The 20206-nt window shown below is 43.1% G+C and overlaps 1 protein-coding gene across 1 annotated transcript in view; it reads left to right on the top strand.

The window, feature by feature from the left end:
• The window catches only part of TDRD3 (tudor domain containing 3), a 414934-nt gene that overhangs the window by 290596 nt on the left and 104132 nt on the right, over positions 1-20206 (top strand). The window contains exons 6-8 of the mRNA XM_077297273.1: positions 195-266; positions 1347-1496; positions 15112-15249. Coding sequence (XP_077153388.1) covers positions 195-266; positions 1347-1496; positions 15112-15249 — 360 coding nt within the window. The remainder of the gene's footprint in view (positions 1-194; positions 267-1346; positions 1497-15111; positions 15250-20206) is intronic.

Below are 20206 nucleotides of genomic sequence, written 5' to 3'. Positions count from 1 at the left end.
TGACGGCGGGTGGCCATAATTTTCTCAATCAGTTTCTCCACACGTAAATGCCCAATTTAATTGTCACTGCTGCTTACCGCGCACTATTACACTCACTGGAGTCCGGAAAGTCTGTAAAATATTATAAAATATTTGCTTTGCTTTACTTTATCTTTTAGGTAATTTTCCTGTGCTCTATTTTTTTTTTTATGCAGAGTTTATCCAAGCACAGTCGAAGCAATATTGGAACTGAAGGAGGTCCGCCACCATTTGTGCCTTTTGGACAGGTATGATTGTTCTCTTCTGTGTGATAAAATACTAGTGCTGTTCTGTTTCTGGTTTGATATGGACGCTATGAAATAATAAAAGCGCTTTGTTTCATTTAGAGAGTACCTGCTGTCAGTCAGTGGCTGCGCTTGGTTTCTAAGAAAACAAGGGGCAGCCACAGACTAGCGACTTTACTAATTATAATTTATGAAAAATGTGCAAAAGAGTCCCTAATCTCAGGCTAAAAGATCCGAATTTCTAGCGAAAGTCAGGTCCAAACTTCTGGTGGGATCCTGGCATAAAGAGTAGGATCTCCTACAACCCCCCGCATCCCCACTCACAGTGAAAGTGCATGATCTAGCGTAATATAGTAAGATCTCATGCATTGATCTAAGCTGCCGTGCTCTCTCATCATTTATTAGGCAGCCAAATAAACAGCCATATACGGTACTTACCTGTACTCTTTAACCTATTTTACTACTGATTTCCCAAGGAATCTGTTTTACATGTATCTCTGTTTTTGGGCCAGGGATCCACCATTTCACACAGACCATTTGTATATCCAGGGGGCAGCGCTTAGTTTACAATGTTTTTTAAATACATTCAATAATTCAACAAACTCTATAAAGAAAACAAATACTGAGTCATGACTACCTCTTGAAGCTCATCAAGAGAATGCCAAGAGTGTGCAAAGCAGTCATCGAAGCAAAAGGTGGCTACTTTGAAGAACCTAGAATATAAGACATATTTTCAGCTGTTTCACACTTTTTTGTTAAGTATATAATTCCACATGTGTTAATTCATCGTTTTGATGCCTTCAGTGTGAATGTAGAAGTTTCATAGTCATGAAAATACAGAAAAATCTTTAAATGAGAAGGTGTGTCAAAACTTTTGGTCTGTACTGTATATATTATAATGAGTGTTTGTATGTGTGTATGTATATATATATATATATATATATATATATATATATATATATATATATATATATATATATATATATATATATATATATATATACACACACGCATGCGCGTGTGTTTGTCCAGCAGTTAAATATATCCTGACAACTGGTAATCACCTTTTATTCCTCCCTTCAGCGTTGTGCATCTGTTACTTCAGTCGACAGCAGAGAACTCGATAGCCGGAAAACGCTGCAGGCTTCTAGTGCCACCAAGTCTGTTGGGGAGAATGATGAGTTTGAAAAACAAAGGACGGCTGCCATTGCTGAAGTAGCAAAAAGCAAAGAGGTTTGCACTCCTTGTTTACTTGAGTAGTTAACCTTAGCTAATGGTTTGAATGAGTTTGTTTTCCACAGAAATAATGTCGTTCTTCATCTGTTTATTCACTTTCTGTTCTGTTTTCACAAATCAGCAGGAATATTTGCCTTCCAGGACTCCACTTTATGACTGAAAATGTACAATGACCTTGTTTGCAAAACTTTGCATAAACTATTCAGTAGAATATGGCTGATATGGATATGGAGGCTAATAAACATTGACCTGTAGTAGCACTGAATAGGAAAACCCTAAAAAAAAGTCCAGAATGTTTTGAGTAGTTTCTAAACTTTTTGTGGACTCTAGAATATTATGGCGGAGCATCAGAAACATTGTAAGGGTGAATTTGCATGGAGCAGATGCGCTGTGGTCACAATTCAGGTTTTTAAATTGATTGTTAAAGAACCGCATAATTTTGCATTTTCTCTAACAAAAGAAAACCTGCAGCTATTGCAATTAGCTGCCTGGTTTTGTCCTGCAAAATCATGTAACCATTCACCAATTACATGGACAATGCCAACAGCTGCTATCCACTGTGGTTTTTCGCTGTGTCCTGGATGCTCTGTGTGGTCTTACCTTTACAGTCTTCTGGAAGTAATAAAGTATTTCCTCTACTCCTGAGTCGATGAGTAGAACGGGATGCATACAGTGTGTGCTACTGTGAATAACTGAGGCCTCTAGCAGTACTATAGAGCTTCCAGGAAATCCCTGATGCCTACACCTCAAACATGACAAACGGCATTCAGAAAACTGCAATCATTAGACGTTATTGTTCCAGTGGCCAGAGTGCAAAGCCAAGTATTGCAATTAATTTGCTATATGGATGATTTCAACAAAAAAATACAGTATTAAATAATCAAACTAGATATTCTATTTTCGCTTTAGTTTTTAAAAAAATGTATAATAAGCCATACAACCTCTTCTACGCCTTACTTTACAAAGTAAAGTCGATTTGCCTTTTTTTTAAATCATCTTTAAGATGGAAACATAGTTTGAATAAATATTGTAAAACGGTCCATTAACCCAATTGGCTGCCCTCATGCAGAAAATAGATGCTGAAGTGTGTTTTACCAAGTGTGTATCCATACACCAAATCTTGAGTACAGATCTGCCAACTATGAGTGCATTAGAGTCTCTACGGTGTTCACTCTCTCCTTTCATATAGCAGCCACAGTGAGAGAAGAGCAGGAGCTGGGTCTGCACAGTGCTCTGACTGTCGCCTGCTTACCCCACATTCATAGGATCAGTCTATGGTCAGTATTTTATATCAGTATTTGTAAACCAAAACCTGGAGTGCAACAATCAGAGGAAAAGTATAATAGAAACACGTCACCACTTATGGATTTTTCAACCACTCTTGGTTTTGGCTTACAAATACTGAGGTAAAATACTGACCAAATACTTAACCTGTGATCGTGGCCTGACTGTAATGATACCGCTAGAATGACAGTTCAGTCTACGAGCACAGATTCCAGAGCACATGGGTGGAAAGCAGACAGGCATCTTGGTGACAAGCAATACAATAGCATTTTCTGCTCTATGCTAATACTCGTAACTACTCAGCCATCAACCTCCAAAACCAGCTTCTCCACTATTAAAATAGATCAATTTTCTTCTCTACTATCCAGATCACCTCTCGCTACTTGTGCACTTGACCCGATCCCGTCCCACCTCATCCCAAACCTCACCACAGTCTTCATCCCAACCCTAACCCATCTCTTCAATCTATCACTAACAACTGGTGTCTTCCCCTCATGCTTTAAACATGACTTGATGTCACCCATCCAGAAAAAGCACTCCCTTGACCCATCCTCTGTGTCTTGCTATCACCCCATATCACTTCTCCCCTATGCCTCAAAACTACTGGAACAACACATCCATCTTGAACTGTCCTCCCCCCTCTCCTCCTGCTCCATCTGGTTTCCGAGCGCATCATTCCACTTAAACTGCCCGACTAAAGTCGCCAATGACCAACTAACTGCCAAATCCAAGCGACACTACTCTGTACTGATCATCTTGGACCAGTCCTCTGTCTGACTGTGACACAGTGGCCCATTTCATAGTGCTACAGATCCTCTCATCACTTGTCATCACAGACTTGGCCCTATCTTGGATCTCTTTATGCCTAACAGGCCAGACATTCAGCATTTCCCACTCACACAACGCCTCCTCATCTCGCCCCTTATCTGTCGGTATCCCTCAACATTCAGTCTTGGGACCCCCTGCTCTTCTCCTTCTACACCTTCGGCCTTGTACAGCTCATAGTCCCACGACTATATCATCTCTATCTACCCCTCTGGACCCGATAGCACCTCCATACTAACTAGAATCCCAAAATGTCTGTCTGCTATTTCATACTTCTTCTCTGCTCGATTTCTAAAAGTTAAAGGTCCAATCCAAATCTATAACTCTAGTCATTCTGTGTGACTGCAGACTTATGAATTCCCCCAGCTCATACACTGTGCGTACTCCCAGCCAGTGGGTGCAGCCTCACTTCCATACACTTGCATTGAACGAGGCTGCACTCTTTAGTTGACCAGGCCCACTTGAACGTGGCTTGCTCCATACAAGTGTATGGAGTGAGACCACGCCCACTAGACGGGCTCATATCGGGAGTATGTGTAACACACACATACCCTCTGCTCCCCGCTTAGAAATCTGCAAATCCCTGCAGCACACAGTGCATTGACTGCAAGCTTATCGATTTGGACCAGACAACCCCTTTATCGTGAACAAAACAGAATTCGTCATCTTTCCCCATCTCACTTAACCCCCCCCCCCCCCCCTCCCCCCAACAGGCCTATTCATCAAAGTCAATCGCTACTCACTCTCCCCAGTCCCGCAAGTTTGCTGCTTTGGGCTAACCCTTCACTTTGATTCTCCTTCAAACCACATATCCAAGCCCTTTATACTTCCTGCCAACTTAAAATCAAAAATATTTCCCAGTAACGTACATTCCTTAATCAAGAGTCTGCACTAGTGCATGCCCTCATCATTTCCCACCTCAACCACTGCAACCTTCTGCTCTCTGGCCTCCCTTGTAACACTCTCACACCCCTCCAATCTATCTTAAAGGGAAGGTGCCATCAAAAAATTTTTTTTTACAGCAATTGTAAAAATGTAAAGAATTAATGTTTAAGTTTTCTTAAATATTATCATCTGTTTATAATTTAGTAAAATATGAAAAATAATTTGAAAAGTTTTGGAATTTCCACTTTTAAACACTAGGGGGAGCAGCTAATGAAATTTCAGAAAAACCTAGTGTACAAATAGCTCACATTACAGCACTGCAGTAATTATGGGTGGAGTCTGCTGATGTGTGTGATGTCTCCTCTCCTCCCCTTCTGGGTGTTTGCTAAGGGATAAGAGAGGATGATATTCAGGAACCCAGTGAGCAGCCATTTTGTTGGTGACTGCAGAGTAAGGCCATGTTCACACAGTGCGTTTTTTACCGCGGAACCGCAGCGGTTTTGCCGCTGCGGTTCCGCAGCTTTTTTCCATGCAGGGTACAGTACAATGTACCCTATGGAAAACAGGAACCACTGTGCACATGATCCTGAATTTAAAAAAAAAAGCCGCGCTGAATAGCTGCGGGAAAAAAGAAGGAGCATGTCACTTCTTTGTCCGAAACAGCAGCGGTTCTGCACCCATAGACCTCCATTGTGAGGTCAAACCTGCAGTAAAACCCGCAGATCAAAAATATATCTGCGGGTTTTATTGCGGTTTGTGGTGCAGAACCGCTGCAGCAGGAAGTGCGGGGAAGCGGCCGGAAGTGCGCGGGCGGAAGTGCTTGGGCGGAGAGACATGGAGGCATACCGTCGCATGGGGATCGTGTCAGCCATTTGATTGATTTGGTATGTGTGTGTGTGTGTGTGTGTGTGTGTGTGTCCCCATGCGACGCTAGTGCCACCATTGTGCTAAGTTGCCGTATGGGACTACTACTCCCATCCGGTATTAGGATGGGAGAGTTGTCCCTGTGTCCGGCGACTTAGCACAGTTGTAAAGTTACACAAAACACACACAATACACATACATGACACACAGTACAGTACATACAACATATAACACAGAGTATATACTCACCAACAGCACACTTGTAGGCGAAGCCCTCGATCCTCCAGGAAAAAATCACAAAATAAAAAATAAAATTCATACTCCCTGTCCGCAGAATCCATAAAACGAGTGTCCCACGCCGATCCCCTGCTCTCCGGCGATACACTGCCAGGAGCGAAGCTCCTAGCAGTGTATCGCGTACTGTTCCGGAGTTCAATGGCTCTGGCGTCTCGGTTAACGGCAGTACAGCTGCGTTGAACTTTCCCACGCAGCACTGCCGTTAAGCGAGAGTGCCGGGGTCAATGACCGCCGGTAAACTCGCTCGCGCATGCGCAGTGACACACCGACAGGAACTATGGCTCCTGTCAGTGTGTTATACGTTATATATATGTGTGATACGTGGCACTGAAATACGTGATACGTGGCACTTAAATACATGATACGTGGCACTTAAATACGTGGCACTTAAATACGTGATACGTGGCACTGAAATACGTGATACGTGGCACTTAAATACGTGGCACTTAAATACGTGGCAGTGAAATACGTGGCACTGAAATACGTGATACGTGGCACTGAAATACGTGGCACTTAAATACGTGGCACTTAAATACGTGATACGTGGCACTTAAATACGTGGCACTTAAATACGTGATATGTGGCACTGAAATACGTGATACGTGGCAGTTAAATATGTGGCACTGAAATACGTGGCACTGAAATACGTGGCACTGAAATACGTGATACGTGGCACTGAAATATGTGGCACTTAAATACGTGGCACTTAAATACGTGATACGTGGCACTTAAATACGTGTCACTTAAATACGTGGCACATAAATATGTGGCACTTAAATACGTGGCACTTAAATACGTGGCACTTAAATACGTGGCACTTAAATACGTGGCACTGAAATACGTGGCACTGAAATACGTGGCACTGAAATACGTGGCACTTAAATATGTGGCACTTAAATACGTGGCACTTAGGCTATGTTCACTTTTGCGTTGTGCGCCGCAGCGTCGGCGCCGCAACACACAACGCAAACAAAAACGCAGCAAAACGCATGCACAACGCTGCGTTTTGCGCCGCATGCGTCCTTTTTTTGATTGATTTTGGACGCAGCAAAAATGCAACTTGCTGCGTCCTCTGCGCCCGGATGCGTGCGCTGCAGTGACGCATGCGGCGCAAAACGCAAGTGCGACGCATGTCCATGCGCCCCCATGTTAAATATAGGGGCGCATGACGCATGCGGCGGCGCCCGACGCTGCGGCGCAGACCGCAAATGTGAACGTAAACTTAAATAGCTGGATAGAGCTGGATCCGCGGGCTGTGATCTGGCCTACGCTCAGCACTCTGCGGAGCGCTGTCATTCAAAACACGTCCACTCATTTTGGTGTTTAGTCCCAAAATGGAGGATGGAAGAAGAAAAGGGTTGGACAAGGAAATGACATCATTTCTTTTTTTTTTTTTCCCCACTGCAGTTAAAGCTTTATTTGTGTCAAACACAGACAATCTGCAGAGAAAACTGCATAAAAAAACGCACTAAAAACCGCATCAAAAAACGCACCAAAAACCACACCAAAAACGCACCAAAAACCGCACCTGCGTTTTCTGCCAAGAGCTGCGGTTTTTAGTCCTGAAAAAAAGGAGGGAAATCAGGAACGTGTGAACATACCCTAAGGCTGCCGTCACACTATAAGTATTTGTTCAGTATTTTACCTCAGTATTTGTAAGCCAAAACCAGGAGTGGAACAATTAGGGTATGTGCACACGTTGCGGAATTTGCTGCGGATTTGGAAAATCTGCAGTGCAAAACCACTGCGGTTTTCACTGCGGATTTTCACGCGGTTTCTTCTGCGGATTCCTCTGCGGGTTTTCAACTGCACTTTCCTATTGGTGCAGGTTGAAAACCGCTGCGGAATCCGCAGAAAGAAGTGACATGCTACTTCTTTTTTTCCGCAGCGTTTCCGCGCGGAATTTTTCGCAGCATGTGCACTGCGGTTTTTGTTTTCCATAGGTTTACATGGTACTGATCACAGCATGGAAAACTGCTGCGGATCCGCAGCGTCAAATCCGCTGTGGATCCGCAGCAAAAACCGCAACGTGTGCACATACCCTTAGAGGAAAAGTATAACAGAAACATCTGCACCACTTCTGTATTTATCACCCACTCCTGGTTTTGGCTTACAAATACTGAGGTAAAATACTGACCAAATACTGAATGTGTGACCGCAGCCTTATACTGACAAGTAGACAGTCACCGAGGATGGCAGGCAGCAAGGATTCTGGGAGATATATGGTGGAGGGAGCAGAGTGACAGCAGCACAGAGTATTTCAGGAGAGCAGTGTACTGGTCTATGGGGGGCACCCCGTTTGGTGCGCGGAGCAGCCAGGGATTGTACATAGAGCGCTGTCTTTTATACACATGGATGGACCGTCTGCGCCACAGAAATCCAGGAAACATTTCTGCGGATTGATGGCCTGTTCTGATCCAGACATTGCATGCAAAGACCCCATTCCCCTCCTCAGATCCTGTCTTCTCCATCCTGTCCTGGCGATGTGTGAAAGTGAGACGACAGGCGCAGTCTGGGGTGACGCTGGGAAGGAAATGTAGCCATATAGTAACGATAAAAATGAGACCCCTCTCTTCAGCTGCCTCACCAGCCCTGACTGAACCTAACTGGAGGTCATGCTGCCCCCTCTATTACCCCAGACCCGCGTGCAGGTGCTCAGCCAGAACCACCATAGAATGGGTCCGCTTTCTGAAGATAATACTGCCACAGTGTTCTCACATAATACCTCCATATAGATCACACATAATACTGCCATATAGATCACACACAATACTATCAAATAGATCACACAATACTGTCATACATTTCTCACATAATACCACCATATAGATCACACATAATACCGCCATATAATTCTCACCTAGTACTGCCACATAGATCACACATAATCCCACAATATAGTTCTCATATACCACCTTCATATAGTTTATACATCATTCCACAACACTGATCAAACATAATACCGCCATATAGATCACGTATAATACCGTCACATAGATCACACAATACTTGGCGGCATAATGTGTGATTATATATATATATATATATATATATATATATATATATATATATATATATATATATATATATATATATATATATATATATATATATATATATTTATATAATCTCGGCATAATGTGTGGTCTTTATGGGAGTATTATGTGATAAATATATATAGCGGCATTATACGTGATCCATATGGTATTGTGTTGCTCTAGGGAGGTCACAGAGATGTATGATGGAAGGAGCAGGGTGACAGGAGCACAGAGTATTTCAGGAGAGCAGTGTACTGGTCTATGGGGGGGAAGGTGTGCTCACACTCACACGCTCCCAACTGTATACTTAGCCTTTACTGGTTATTAAAATGGGGGACACCCCCCCAAAAAAGACGTGGGGCCCCCTATAATTAATAACCATCAAATACTATGCTGACAGCTGCGGGCTGACATTAATAGCTTAGGAAGGGGCCATGGATATTGTCCCCCCAGGTTAAAAACATCAGCTCTCAGCCGCCTTTTACATGCACCTTTTCTGGCGCTTTGCCTGGCAATTTCCACTTGCCCTGTAGCGGTAGCAAGTGGGGTTCATATTTGTGGGGTTAATGTCACCTTCATATTGTCCGGTGACATCAAGCCCACGGCTTAGTAATGGAGAGGCGTCTATAAGGCACCCATCCATTACTAATCCTATAGTTGTATTGTAAATAAAGACTCAGCCAGAATAAAGTCCTGTATTAATCTTTTTTAAACCATACCGAATGCATAATCCTCGACTCCCTCATCTCCAACAACAAAAATAATAAACCACAATGGGGAAAGACACGCAGGGGGAGAGGAGTGCATAGGAGAGGATTAGATACTGACTGCTGAGCCGTGTACCTAATCCTGTCCTGTGTGATACTGTCTGCTGAGCCGTGTATCTAATCCTGTCCTGTGTGATACCGACTGCTGAGCCGTGTATCTAATCCTGTCCTGTGTGATACCGACTGCTGAGCCGTGTATCTAATCCTGTCCTGTGTGATACCGACTGCTGAGCCGTGTATCTAATCCTGTCCTGTGTGATACCGACTGCTGAGCCGTGTATCTAACCCTGTCCTGTGTGATACCGACTGCTGAGCCGTGTATCTAATCCTGTCCTGTGTGATACTGACTGCTGAGGACACAGTACACAGGACAGGATTAGCTACACAGGACTAGATTAGCTACACAGGACTAGATTAGCTACACAGGACTAGATTAGCTACATAGGACAGAGGTAGCAGTGGTAGGTGGTATATAGAGGCAGGTAGCAGTGGTATACAGAGGCAGGCAGCAGTGGTATATAGAGGCAGGCAGCAGTGGTAGGTGGTATACAGAGGCAGGTAGCAGTGGTATACAGAGGCAGCTAGCAGTGGTATACAGAGGCAGCTAGCAGTGGTATATAGAGGCAGCTAGCAGTGGTATATAGAGGCAGCTAGCAGTGGTATGTGGTATATAGAGGCAGCTAGCAGTGGTATATAGAGGCAGCTAGCAGTGGTATATAGGGGCAGGTAGCCGTGGTATATAGAGGCAGATAGCAGTGGTATATAGAGGCAGGTAGCAGTGGTATATAGAGGCAGGTAGTGGTATATAGAGGCAGGTAGCAGTGGTATATAGAGGCAGGTAGCAGTGGTATATAGAGGCAGGTAGCAGTGGTATACAGAGGCAGGTAGCAGTGGTATATAGAGGCAGGTAGCAGTGGTATATAGAGGCAGGTAGCAGTGGTATACAGAGGCAGGTAGCAGTGGTATATAGAGGCAGGTAGCAGTGGTATATAGAGGCAGGTAGCAGTGGTAGGTGGTATATAGATGCAGGTAGCAGTGGTATATAGAGGCAGGTAGTGGTGGTATATAGAGGCAGGTAACAGTGCTTTATAGAGGCAGGTAGCAGTGGTTTATAGAGGCAGGTAGCAGTGGTAAGTGGTATATAGAGGCAGGTAGCAGTGGTATATAGAGGCAGGTAACAGTGGTAAGTGGTATATAGAGGCAGGTAGCAGTGGTATACAGAGACAGGTAGCAGTGGTATATAGAGGCAGGTAGCAGTGGTATATAGTGGCAGGTAGCAGTGGTATATAGAGGCAGGTAGCAGTGGTATATAGTGGCAGGTATCAGTGGTATATAGAGGCAGGTAGCAGTGGTATATAGAGGCAGGTAGCAGTGGTATATAGAGGCAGGTAGTAGTGGTATACAGAGACAGGTAGCAGTGGTATATAGTGGCAGGTAGCAGTGGTATATAGGGGCAGGCAGCAGTGGTAGATGCATAAGAAATAAAAACCCTGTACTTACCTTCAGTCCTCTCCCAGGAAGTGCTGAATCCTGTTCAGGGCAGAGCAGTGTGACGATCTCCCTGCTGTGCTCTGAACAGGTCGGCAGTGAGCAGTGATTGCAGCCTGTACTGTAATACTAAGTACAGGCTGCAATCACCGCTCCTCGCTGCAGATACCTACCTCGGACCCTCGCTTCCCAGCAGCAACTTCTCCCTGGCAGCTCCTGTCATCGCACGCACTGAGCTGTGTGTGCGATGACAGAGGAAAATAAACAACAAAATGGCCGTGATCACCTCTCACAGCTGTGACGTAGCAGCTCAGTGGGCGTGCCCAAGTCACAGCTAGGAGGCAGGAGGAGCGGCTTCAATGAAAGAGATGCGGTCGGAGCCCGACCGTTGGCTCCTATGCCCATGGCTGCCGTAAGTAAGGTGTGCAAGTGTCGTGCCCAGACACTTACACCCACACTAATGAAAATGGCAGCCTCCAGTAGTAAAAGTGAATAAATAAAAAAAGTATGAAAGTAGTACATTTACTTTTGTATTAAAAATAATTGATTATATAATCAATAATTATTAATACAAAAACTAAAATCACGGCACCCTCCCTTTAAACTCTGCTGCCTGACTAATCCACCTATTCCCCTGCTATTCTTCGGCCTCTCCTCTTTGTCAACCTCTTCCCTGGCTCCCCATTGCCCAGAGAGTCCTGTTCAAAACCCTAACCATGGAATATAAAGCCATCCACAACCTGACTCCTCTATACATCTGTGACCTAGTCTCCCAGTATTTACTTGCAAGCAGCCTCTGATTGTCACAAGATCTCCTTTTCTAGTCCCCTTTTATCTCCTCTTCCCACAATCGCATGCAAGACTTTTCCCATGCATCCCCCTACTATGAAACTCTACCCCAACATATCACACTTGCACCTACCTTCAAAAGGAACCTGAAGACCTACCTTTTTCAACAAACCTGTTACTGCAACCTGCAATGACCCTTGTTCCACTGTAGTGTTGCTTGACAACTTCTACCTTTACCTACTGTATTTTCACCCATCCCTTGCAGACTGTGAGCCCTCTCTGGCAGGATCCTCTCTCCTGTACCAGTCGTTGACTTGCATTATTAAAAATTATTGTACTTGTTTTTTATTACAGTTGTGGCCAAAAGTATTGACACCCCCGCAATTCTGTCAGATAATACTCAGTTTCTTCCTGAAAATGATTGCAATCACAAATTCTTTGGTATTATTATCTTCATTTAATTTGTCTTAAATGAAAAAACACAAAAGAGAATGAAGCAAAAAGCAAAACATTGATCATTTCACACAAAACTCCAAAAATGGGCGAGACAAAAGTATTGGCACCCTCCGCCTAATACTTGGTTGCACAACCTTTAGCCAAAATAACTGCAACCAACCGCTTCCGGTAACCATCAATGAGTTTCTTACAATGCTCTGCTGGAATTTTAGACCATTCTTCTTTGGCAAACTGCTCCTGGTCCCTGATATTTGAAGGGTGCCTTCTCCAAACTGCCATTTTTAGATCTCTCCACAGGTGTTCTATAGGATTCAGGTCTGGACTCATTGCTGGCCACCTTAGAAGTCCCCAGTGCTTTCTCTCAAACCATTTTCTAGTGCTTTTTGAAGTGTGTTTTGGGTCATTGTCCTGCTGGAAGACCCATGACCTCTGAGGGAGACCCAGCTTTCTCACACTGGGCCCTACATTATGCTGCAAAATTTGTTGGTATTCTTCAGACTTCATAATGCCATGCACACGGTCAAGCAGTCCAGTGCCAGAGGCAGCAAAGCAACCCCAAAACATCAGGGAACTTCCGCCATGTTTGACTATAGGGACCGTGTTCTTTTCTTTGAATGCCTCTTTTTTTCTCCTGTAAACTCAATGTTGATGCCTTTGCCCAAAAAGCTCTACTTTTGTCTCATCTGACCAGAGAACATTCTTCCAAAACGTTTTAGGCTTTTTCAGATAAGTTTTGGCAAACTCCAGCCTGGCTTTTTTATGTCTCTGGGTAAGAAGCGGGGTCTTCCTGGGTCTCCTACCATACAGTCCCTTTTCATTCAGATGCTGACGGATAGTACGGGTTGACACTGTTGTACCCTCGGACTGCAGGGCAGCTTGAACTTGTTTGGATGTTAGTCGAGGTTCTTTATCCAACATCCGCACAATCTTCTTCTTTCTTTTCTCCATGCTCAATGTGGTACACACAAGGACACAGGACAGAGGTTGAGTCAAATTTAATCCATGTCAACTGGCTGCAAGTGTGATTTAGTTATTGCCAACACCTGGTAGGTGCCCCAGGTAAGTTACAGGTGCTGTCAATTACACAAATTAGAGAAGCATCACATGATTTTTCGAACAGTGCCAATACTTCTGTCCACCCCATTTTTATGTTTGGTGTGGAATTATATCCAATTTGGCTTTAGGACAATTCTTTTTGTGTTTTTTCATTTAAGACAAATTAAATGAAGATAATAATACCAAAGAATTTGTGTTTGCAATCATTTTCAGGAAGAAACTGAGTATTATCTGACAGAATTGCAGGGGTGTGAATACTTTTGGCCATGACTGTACCTCTTTCCATGTAAAACGCTATGGAATAAATGGCGCTATCATAATGTGTCAAGGAGAACACGCTACAGTCAGAGTGAGAGCGCTTTGCAGACCCAGCTCCTGCACTTTTCTCACGGTGGCTGCCACATACAAGTAGACTGCGCGTACACTGTGAAAACTACTTCTGATGCTCTGGATGTGGTGTATGGATCTATGCATTTGGTCAAACACACTATGTACTGCATGAAGTCAGCAAAAAGAAATAATTAAGAAAGATGACCTACCAGCCGTCTTGACATCTGTGTATTAGTAAAAAAAATATATTCCCTATCAATAACCATTGGTGAATAATCCCCCTTTTTAGACCCCATGTTTTGCTTTTCTTCTGTATTGCTACTTGAAAGTTCTGAGCAACTTGTCAGTTGGGTGTTGCTATTCCTCTTGTCAAAAGAGAGAGTCAAGCACTGGCTGATCTGATTAGATTTTGTCAGACTGTGCAGGGACACATCCCTAATTGGTAACTTTCAGTTGTCACATGAAATGCAAATTGCGTCTTCAGAAAGTAAGAGGACTAGAACTCTAGGGCCACATATTGCTACTTCCAATAGGTGGCACTAGAGTTCTTGTTGTCTTCTGCTCTGAAGAGGCATTTTGCATATTTAGTTTTACAGAAGAGTATTGCATGGCTTATAAGCCTTCTCACATTGGCATGCCAGGCATGTCACTTTCCACAAAGAAAAATGTCACCCCTTAGTTTCCATTTGGAATGCAGAATTCCAGAGCCCTCCAGAACTGTTACAGTAACTTACAAGTTAAAGGAATTTACCTCTGTCAGGAGAGCTGATAGATCCTCTTTAATTAAAAGTAAGGCATGGAAGGGGTTCTATAAATTGTAATTACATTTTCAAATACCATAAATAAAAGTAAACAATATTGAATTGTTCAGATCCACTGTGTACAATGTGGTGAAAGGATATTTTCATGTTTCCCAGGTATTGATGTTTAGTAAGACCCCATCCTGTGCAGCCATACTATGATCACCTTAGGCAGCAAGCACCAATTCATAAACTTGGGTCTTTGTGTTTATGTTGTATTCAAGTTAATATTGCAAATTTTGAAGTCTTCTTTATCTTGTTTTCTATAAATAAATCCTAATAATCTGTACATTAATATTGTGATTAGAATGCTGGATAAAATCGAAGACAAAGCTTTTTCTGGCAGCTGTGATTGTGGCTGGATTTCTAAGCTGCAGAGACTTGGATTCGGTGTAAAACTCCTCTGGAAGTTCCCCAGTTTAACGCTTGTGTCATTTTATATCCTGCTATATAGTTTTCCATTTGCATTTATTGCTATGATTCAGTTCAGAGTAGCTCATAATCGTGAACATTATATACCAAATATTTTACGGCCTGAAACATTGACAATACCGAAATAGCCAATGAGTAGATTACTGTTCCGTTTTATGGAAATTAACGTTTTATTTATCAGTAGGTACGGTTCCATAAAAAGCATCTTCCGGGGATTTATTGCTCTCATAATAATGGCTTAATCTTTAGGATGAGTTTAAATAGGAGTTGTTTACCCTAACGCAGCCTTTCTTATCTTCAGACCAAGACGTTTGGAGGAGGCGGGAATGCTGGAAGCAATCTCAATGCTGCTGCTGGAGGGAGTCGTAATAGGGAAGCGTTCCAGAAAGAGAAGATTATCAGAAGTGAAGGTAGATCAGAAGGAGTGTATCGTGAGCTGGTAAGCATTACATAAATGAAAAAAACAAATTATTAGTCCTCTTGTCCTCCGTGTTCCTTAGTATTGCACAGTTTTCTACTAAGTTTCTTTATAGGGATTGAGCATAGTTCTGGGCACTTATACTGGCAGTGAGAAGCTGTTTGCCTAAGCATTTGTTACATGTATTGTTATAGCTTGGCTTACGCTTCTTACCCGTATAAAAATGCTCTTGTATCTGCAGAGATGCATCTTAATTTGTATTTAAAATGAAAACTTTAAAATAAAAGAATCTGTTCTGTTTAATACCAGTAAATGAAGTCCAAAGGTGTTGAGATTCAGTCATGAGCTGGAAATGATTATATTTGGGGGATCATCACATGGGATGCTGCTAGCTGTGATTCTACTATTTGTAGCCAAATGTTTGGTGATTTTGTTTTGTGTTGTGAACAAGGCTTTTTGTATACTTTATAATGACAAGTAAATGAATATGGTAATGGTTGTTTCATCTAGATACTCTTTAGTAATTCAATTTACACAACTCTTGTAAACTGCTTGCTATTGTAATAGATAGAAGCTGAATGTGAAGGCTTTCTAAATGTTCCCTCTAAGAATTTACACATGACCTGTATTTCTTGCTCAATATATGAACGCTTCTTAATTTTGTACAGTGATTGGCTGCAGCTGTCACATGCTTCTGTGTCTGGGTGCCATCACTGCAGCAGGAAGTAGGAGACCAGCTGGGGACAGGAGTATGACCATTTTTTAACCACCAGACAGCCCCTTTACAGTAAAAGGCACCTTGTACCGTTTAGCATTTTGGAGAAGATGCAGTGATTTGGCACATTCAGTTATCTATGATTTAGTTCGGTGAGCCTAGTCACCATGTAGCCCGTTACCCGGGAGATAAAAGGTCCTGGTTAGTACTATATACAGCATTCCCTTGAGAAAGTGATATCCTAACATGCGAAACGCACATCGGGGTCTTGCCCTCCGTTTTTCTTGACAGTCTGAGTCTATTCACATAATTCACATGCCCTTCCTAACCATATATTTTTGTCCACTGAGAAAGTTATGCAATAATTGGTTGGTGTTGTGCTGCTCTTACCTACGAATACATTTTATGTAACTTGCTTGATTTGTTGTGGTTTTGATGTACCCATGGCTGTCTTTCGTTTGTTTGTCTTTTTTTACACACTTAATATAAAAAAAACTGTTATTCTTAACCCCTTCATGACCGTGGGATTTTTCGTTTTTCCGTGTTTGTTTTTCACTCCCCTCCTTCCCAGAGAAATAACTTTTTTATTTTTTTCCGTCAATTTGGCCATGTGAGGGCTTATTTTTTGCGGGACAAGTTGTACTTTTGAACGACATCATTGGTTTTACCATGTCGTGTACTAGAAAACGGGAAAAAAATTCCAAGTGCGGTGAAATTGCAAAAAAAGAGCAATCCCACACTTGTTTTTTGCTTGGCTTTTTTGCCAGGTTCACTAAATGCTAAAACTGACCTGCCATTATGATTCCCCATTACGAGTTCATAGACACCTAACATGACTAGGTTATTTTTTACCTAAGTGGTGAAAAAAAATTCCAAACTTTGCTAAAAAAAAATAAATAAAAAAAATTAAAAAATCGCGCCATTTTCCGATACTCGTAGCGTCTCCATTTTTCGTGATCTGGGGTCGAGTGAGGGCTTATTTTTTGCGTGCTGAGCTGGCGTTTTTAATGATTCCAATTCGGTGCAGATACGTTCTTTTGATCGCCCATTATTGCATTTTAATGCAATGTCGTGGCGACCAAAAAAACTTAATTCTGGCGTTTCGATTTTTTTTCTCGTTACGCCGTTTAGCGATCAGGTTAATGCTTTTTTTTATTGATAGATCGGGCGATTCTGAACGCGGCGATACCAAATATGTGTAGGTTTGATTTTTTTTTTTTATTGATTTATTTTGATTGGGGCGAAAGGGGGGTGATTTAAACTTTTATTTTTTTTTATTTTGTTCACATTTTTTTTAACTTTTGCCATGCTTCAATAGCCTCCATGGGAGGCTAGAAGCAGGCACAGCACGATCGCCTCTGCTACATAGCAGCGATCTGCTGTTCGCTGCTATGTAGTAGAATTGCAGGTGTGCTGTGAGCGCCGACCACAGGGTGGCGCTCACAGCTACCGGCGATCAGTAACCATAGAGGTCTCAAGGACCTCTATGGTTACTGTCCTGACACATCGCCGACCCCCGATCATGTGACGGGGGTCGGCGATGACGTCATTTCCGGCCGCCCGGCCGGATGCGGTAGTTAAATGCCGCTGTCTGCGTTTGACAGCGGCATTTAACTAGTTAATAGCGGCGGGCGAATCGCGATTTCACCTGCCGCTATTGCGGGCACATGTCAGCTGTTCAAAACAGCTGACATGTCCCGACTTTGATACGGGCTCACCGCGGAGCCCTGCATCAAAGCAGGGGAGCTGACATCGGACGTACTATACCGTCCGATGTCAGTAAGGGGTTAAAGAACTTTGCTAATTAAAAAATCACCATTTAATCCTTTCTACTCTACATTCTCCTGTTTCTACATGATTGCTTGGAGTTGTTTCTTTTTGTTTGTGATTTATTGCACCAACTTTGCTGCCATGTTTCACATGTAATATGCAACTGGGTTTTCTGTTTCTGGCATATGAGTTGTATAGAGTTCATCAAGTTGGCATATGTGAGTTGTGTAAGTCAGAAATAAATTTATTAGTCCATGGACGAGTGGTAGACTCTGAAACAGGCTTTCGCACACACCAGGGTAAGGCTAGGTTCACATTGCGTTAATGCAGCCCGTACAACACATGCGTTAAACGGCTGCGTTAACGCAAATGCCGAAATTCGTTTGCTCTAGCGCGGATAGAGCTAGCAGATGCTCTATCTGCGCTAGCGGTAACGAACTCGGAAACGCTGCAGCCCGCGTTATAACGCAGTCCGTTTAACGGACTACCTATAACGCAATCTGAACCTAGCCTAAGTGTCACACTAATAAATGGTGTCCTTTTGTATCCCCCTTCTGTAACATACTTTGCACCTTTTCTGCAACTTTCCTCTCTTTGTAGTTGAAGGGACTTCACCGGGGAAATATTGCCCTGGTACAATATGGGCACTTTCAGTTCCGAAAGTACTGGGGCCTGCTCCTACCTACTAAATAATAGGGCCTTGATCACTACCTCCTGGAACTGAAGGAAAGTCCGGTATGGCCTGTACATTGTGCTAGCACGAAAGAGATATACATTGTGCATGGTCAGCTTCTTGTACCACACCTTGGCTTTTCCCATGGCACTGTACGTCTGGTGGACTTGATCAGAGAGATCAACTCCCCCATGTTCTGGTTGTACCCCAGGACACAGACTAGTTTGGTCACCTGAGTAGAGGAACCTTGTACAGAGGTGAGAGTGCTGCCATCACCATGAATGGTGGTCAAGAAAACGACATCCCTCTTTCCTTGTATTTGATCACCATTATGTTGTCACTACATTCTGCTCTCATCCTTTCTGAGCAACTGCTCAATTAGCGTTCTCTCTCTCAGCTTGCGCAGAGAGGGACGTGAAGAGTGGGATTCTGGTATAAAAGTTATCTAAGTAAGGTGATAACCTTGATCCAGCAGTGGGTGCACCAAATCCCACACCATTTTCCTACTCACTCTCAGGACAAGGGGGGCATTTAGGGGGGTTGAATCCAGGTGTCCTTCCCTTCATAAACCCTAAACCTGTGGGTGCACTCTCACACAGTTTGTGGAACTTAGTACAACTTAACCCTCTTACTGGGAAGGTATTGCCAGAATTTGAGCCTTCCCTTGAAATGTATTAGGGACTCATCCATGCAGATGTCCCTTTGGGGAACATACACCTCAGCAGACTTGTTGCTGATGTGCTCAATGAACAGCCAGACTTTGACAAGTTGGTCAAAGTTGGAGTCATCTCGGGAAGAATATTATGCATTATCACTTTAATGCAAAAAATTGTGGATGGCCTCAAAGCGTGTATGGGGCATAGCCATGCAGAACAGTGGAGTGTTATACAAAGCGTCAACACTCCAATACTGCTGGGTTTCTGGCTTCTTCACTATCTCCATGTGAAGAATAAGGCCCCAAAACGTCATAATTTCTATGGTGTATACTGGGGTCCAGTTCGCAAATGATGAAGTGGGTTTTTGGGATAAAAATTGTTGTGTGTACAAATTTGTCTGTGACACCATGAGATTTACAAAATCCTAAAAGAAAAAGACTTTGAAAAAGTCAATTTCTGTGAAGCCACTAGTGTTAAATTGGACTAATGATTGCGCCACAAAATGAAGAATTTGTGGCTCATAATTTTCAGGAGGTGAGGTCCATATGGACTCAGTAACGGTAGACGCTGGTTCATTTTCTGTCTTTGGGTGTCCCCGTGGCGGTTTGGTATCACTAGAGGAAGAATAATTGAAGGTGGGACCGTCTCCCTCACTATCAGTTACGGAGGCAAGGAATACGTAGGCATCCTCTGCTCTGAATACTGTGTTTGGGACAAGCCAAACGTTTTTTCACCTTTTTGATGTAAACCTTTATTTAGAAAAGAAAAAAAAAAGGCAAAGAATTTAGAAATAAAAAGAATATAAAAATTTGGAAAAATATAAAACAAACTACCGTATATACTCGTGCATAAGTCGAGATTTTCAGCACATTTTCTTGTGCTAAAAACGCCCCCCTCTGCTTATACACGAGTCATTGTCCAGAAAGCCAGCGGGGGAGCGGCAGAGCAGAGGCAGGAACTGGCAGCTGTGAAATCATACTCCTCCTCGTGCCGTTGCTGAATGTCCCTGTATCTCCATTGTCCCGGCGCCGGCAGCTCTCCTCTCCTGTACTGAGCGGTCACGTGGTACCGCTCATTAAGGTAATGAATATGCACCCGTCTCCACTCCCATAGGTGTCGCGTGCATATTCATTAGCTTAATGAGCTGTACCACGTGACCGCTCA

The sequence above is a fragment of the Ranitomeya variabilis genome, chromosome 3 (genome assembly GCF_051348905.1).
Source record: "Ranitomeya variabilis isolate aRanVar5 chromosome 3, aRanVar5.hap1, whole genome shotgun sequence".
NCBI classification, from domain to species: domain Eukaryota; kingdom Metazoa; phylum Chordata; class Amphibia; order Anura; family Dendrobatidae; genus Ranitomeya; species Ranitomeya variabilis.
Note: the sequence above shows the minus strand (reverse complement) of the source record. Positions and strands in the feature narration are given on the sequence as shown.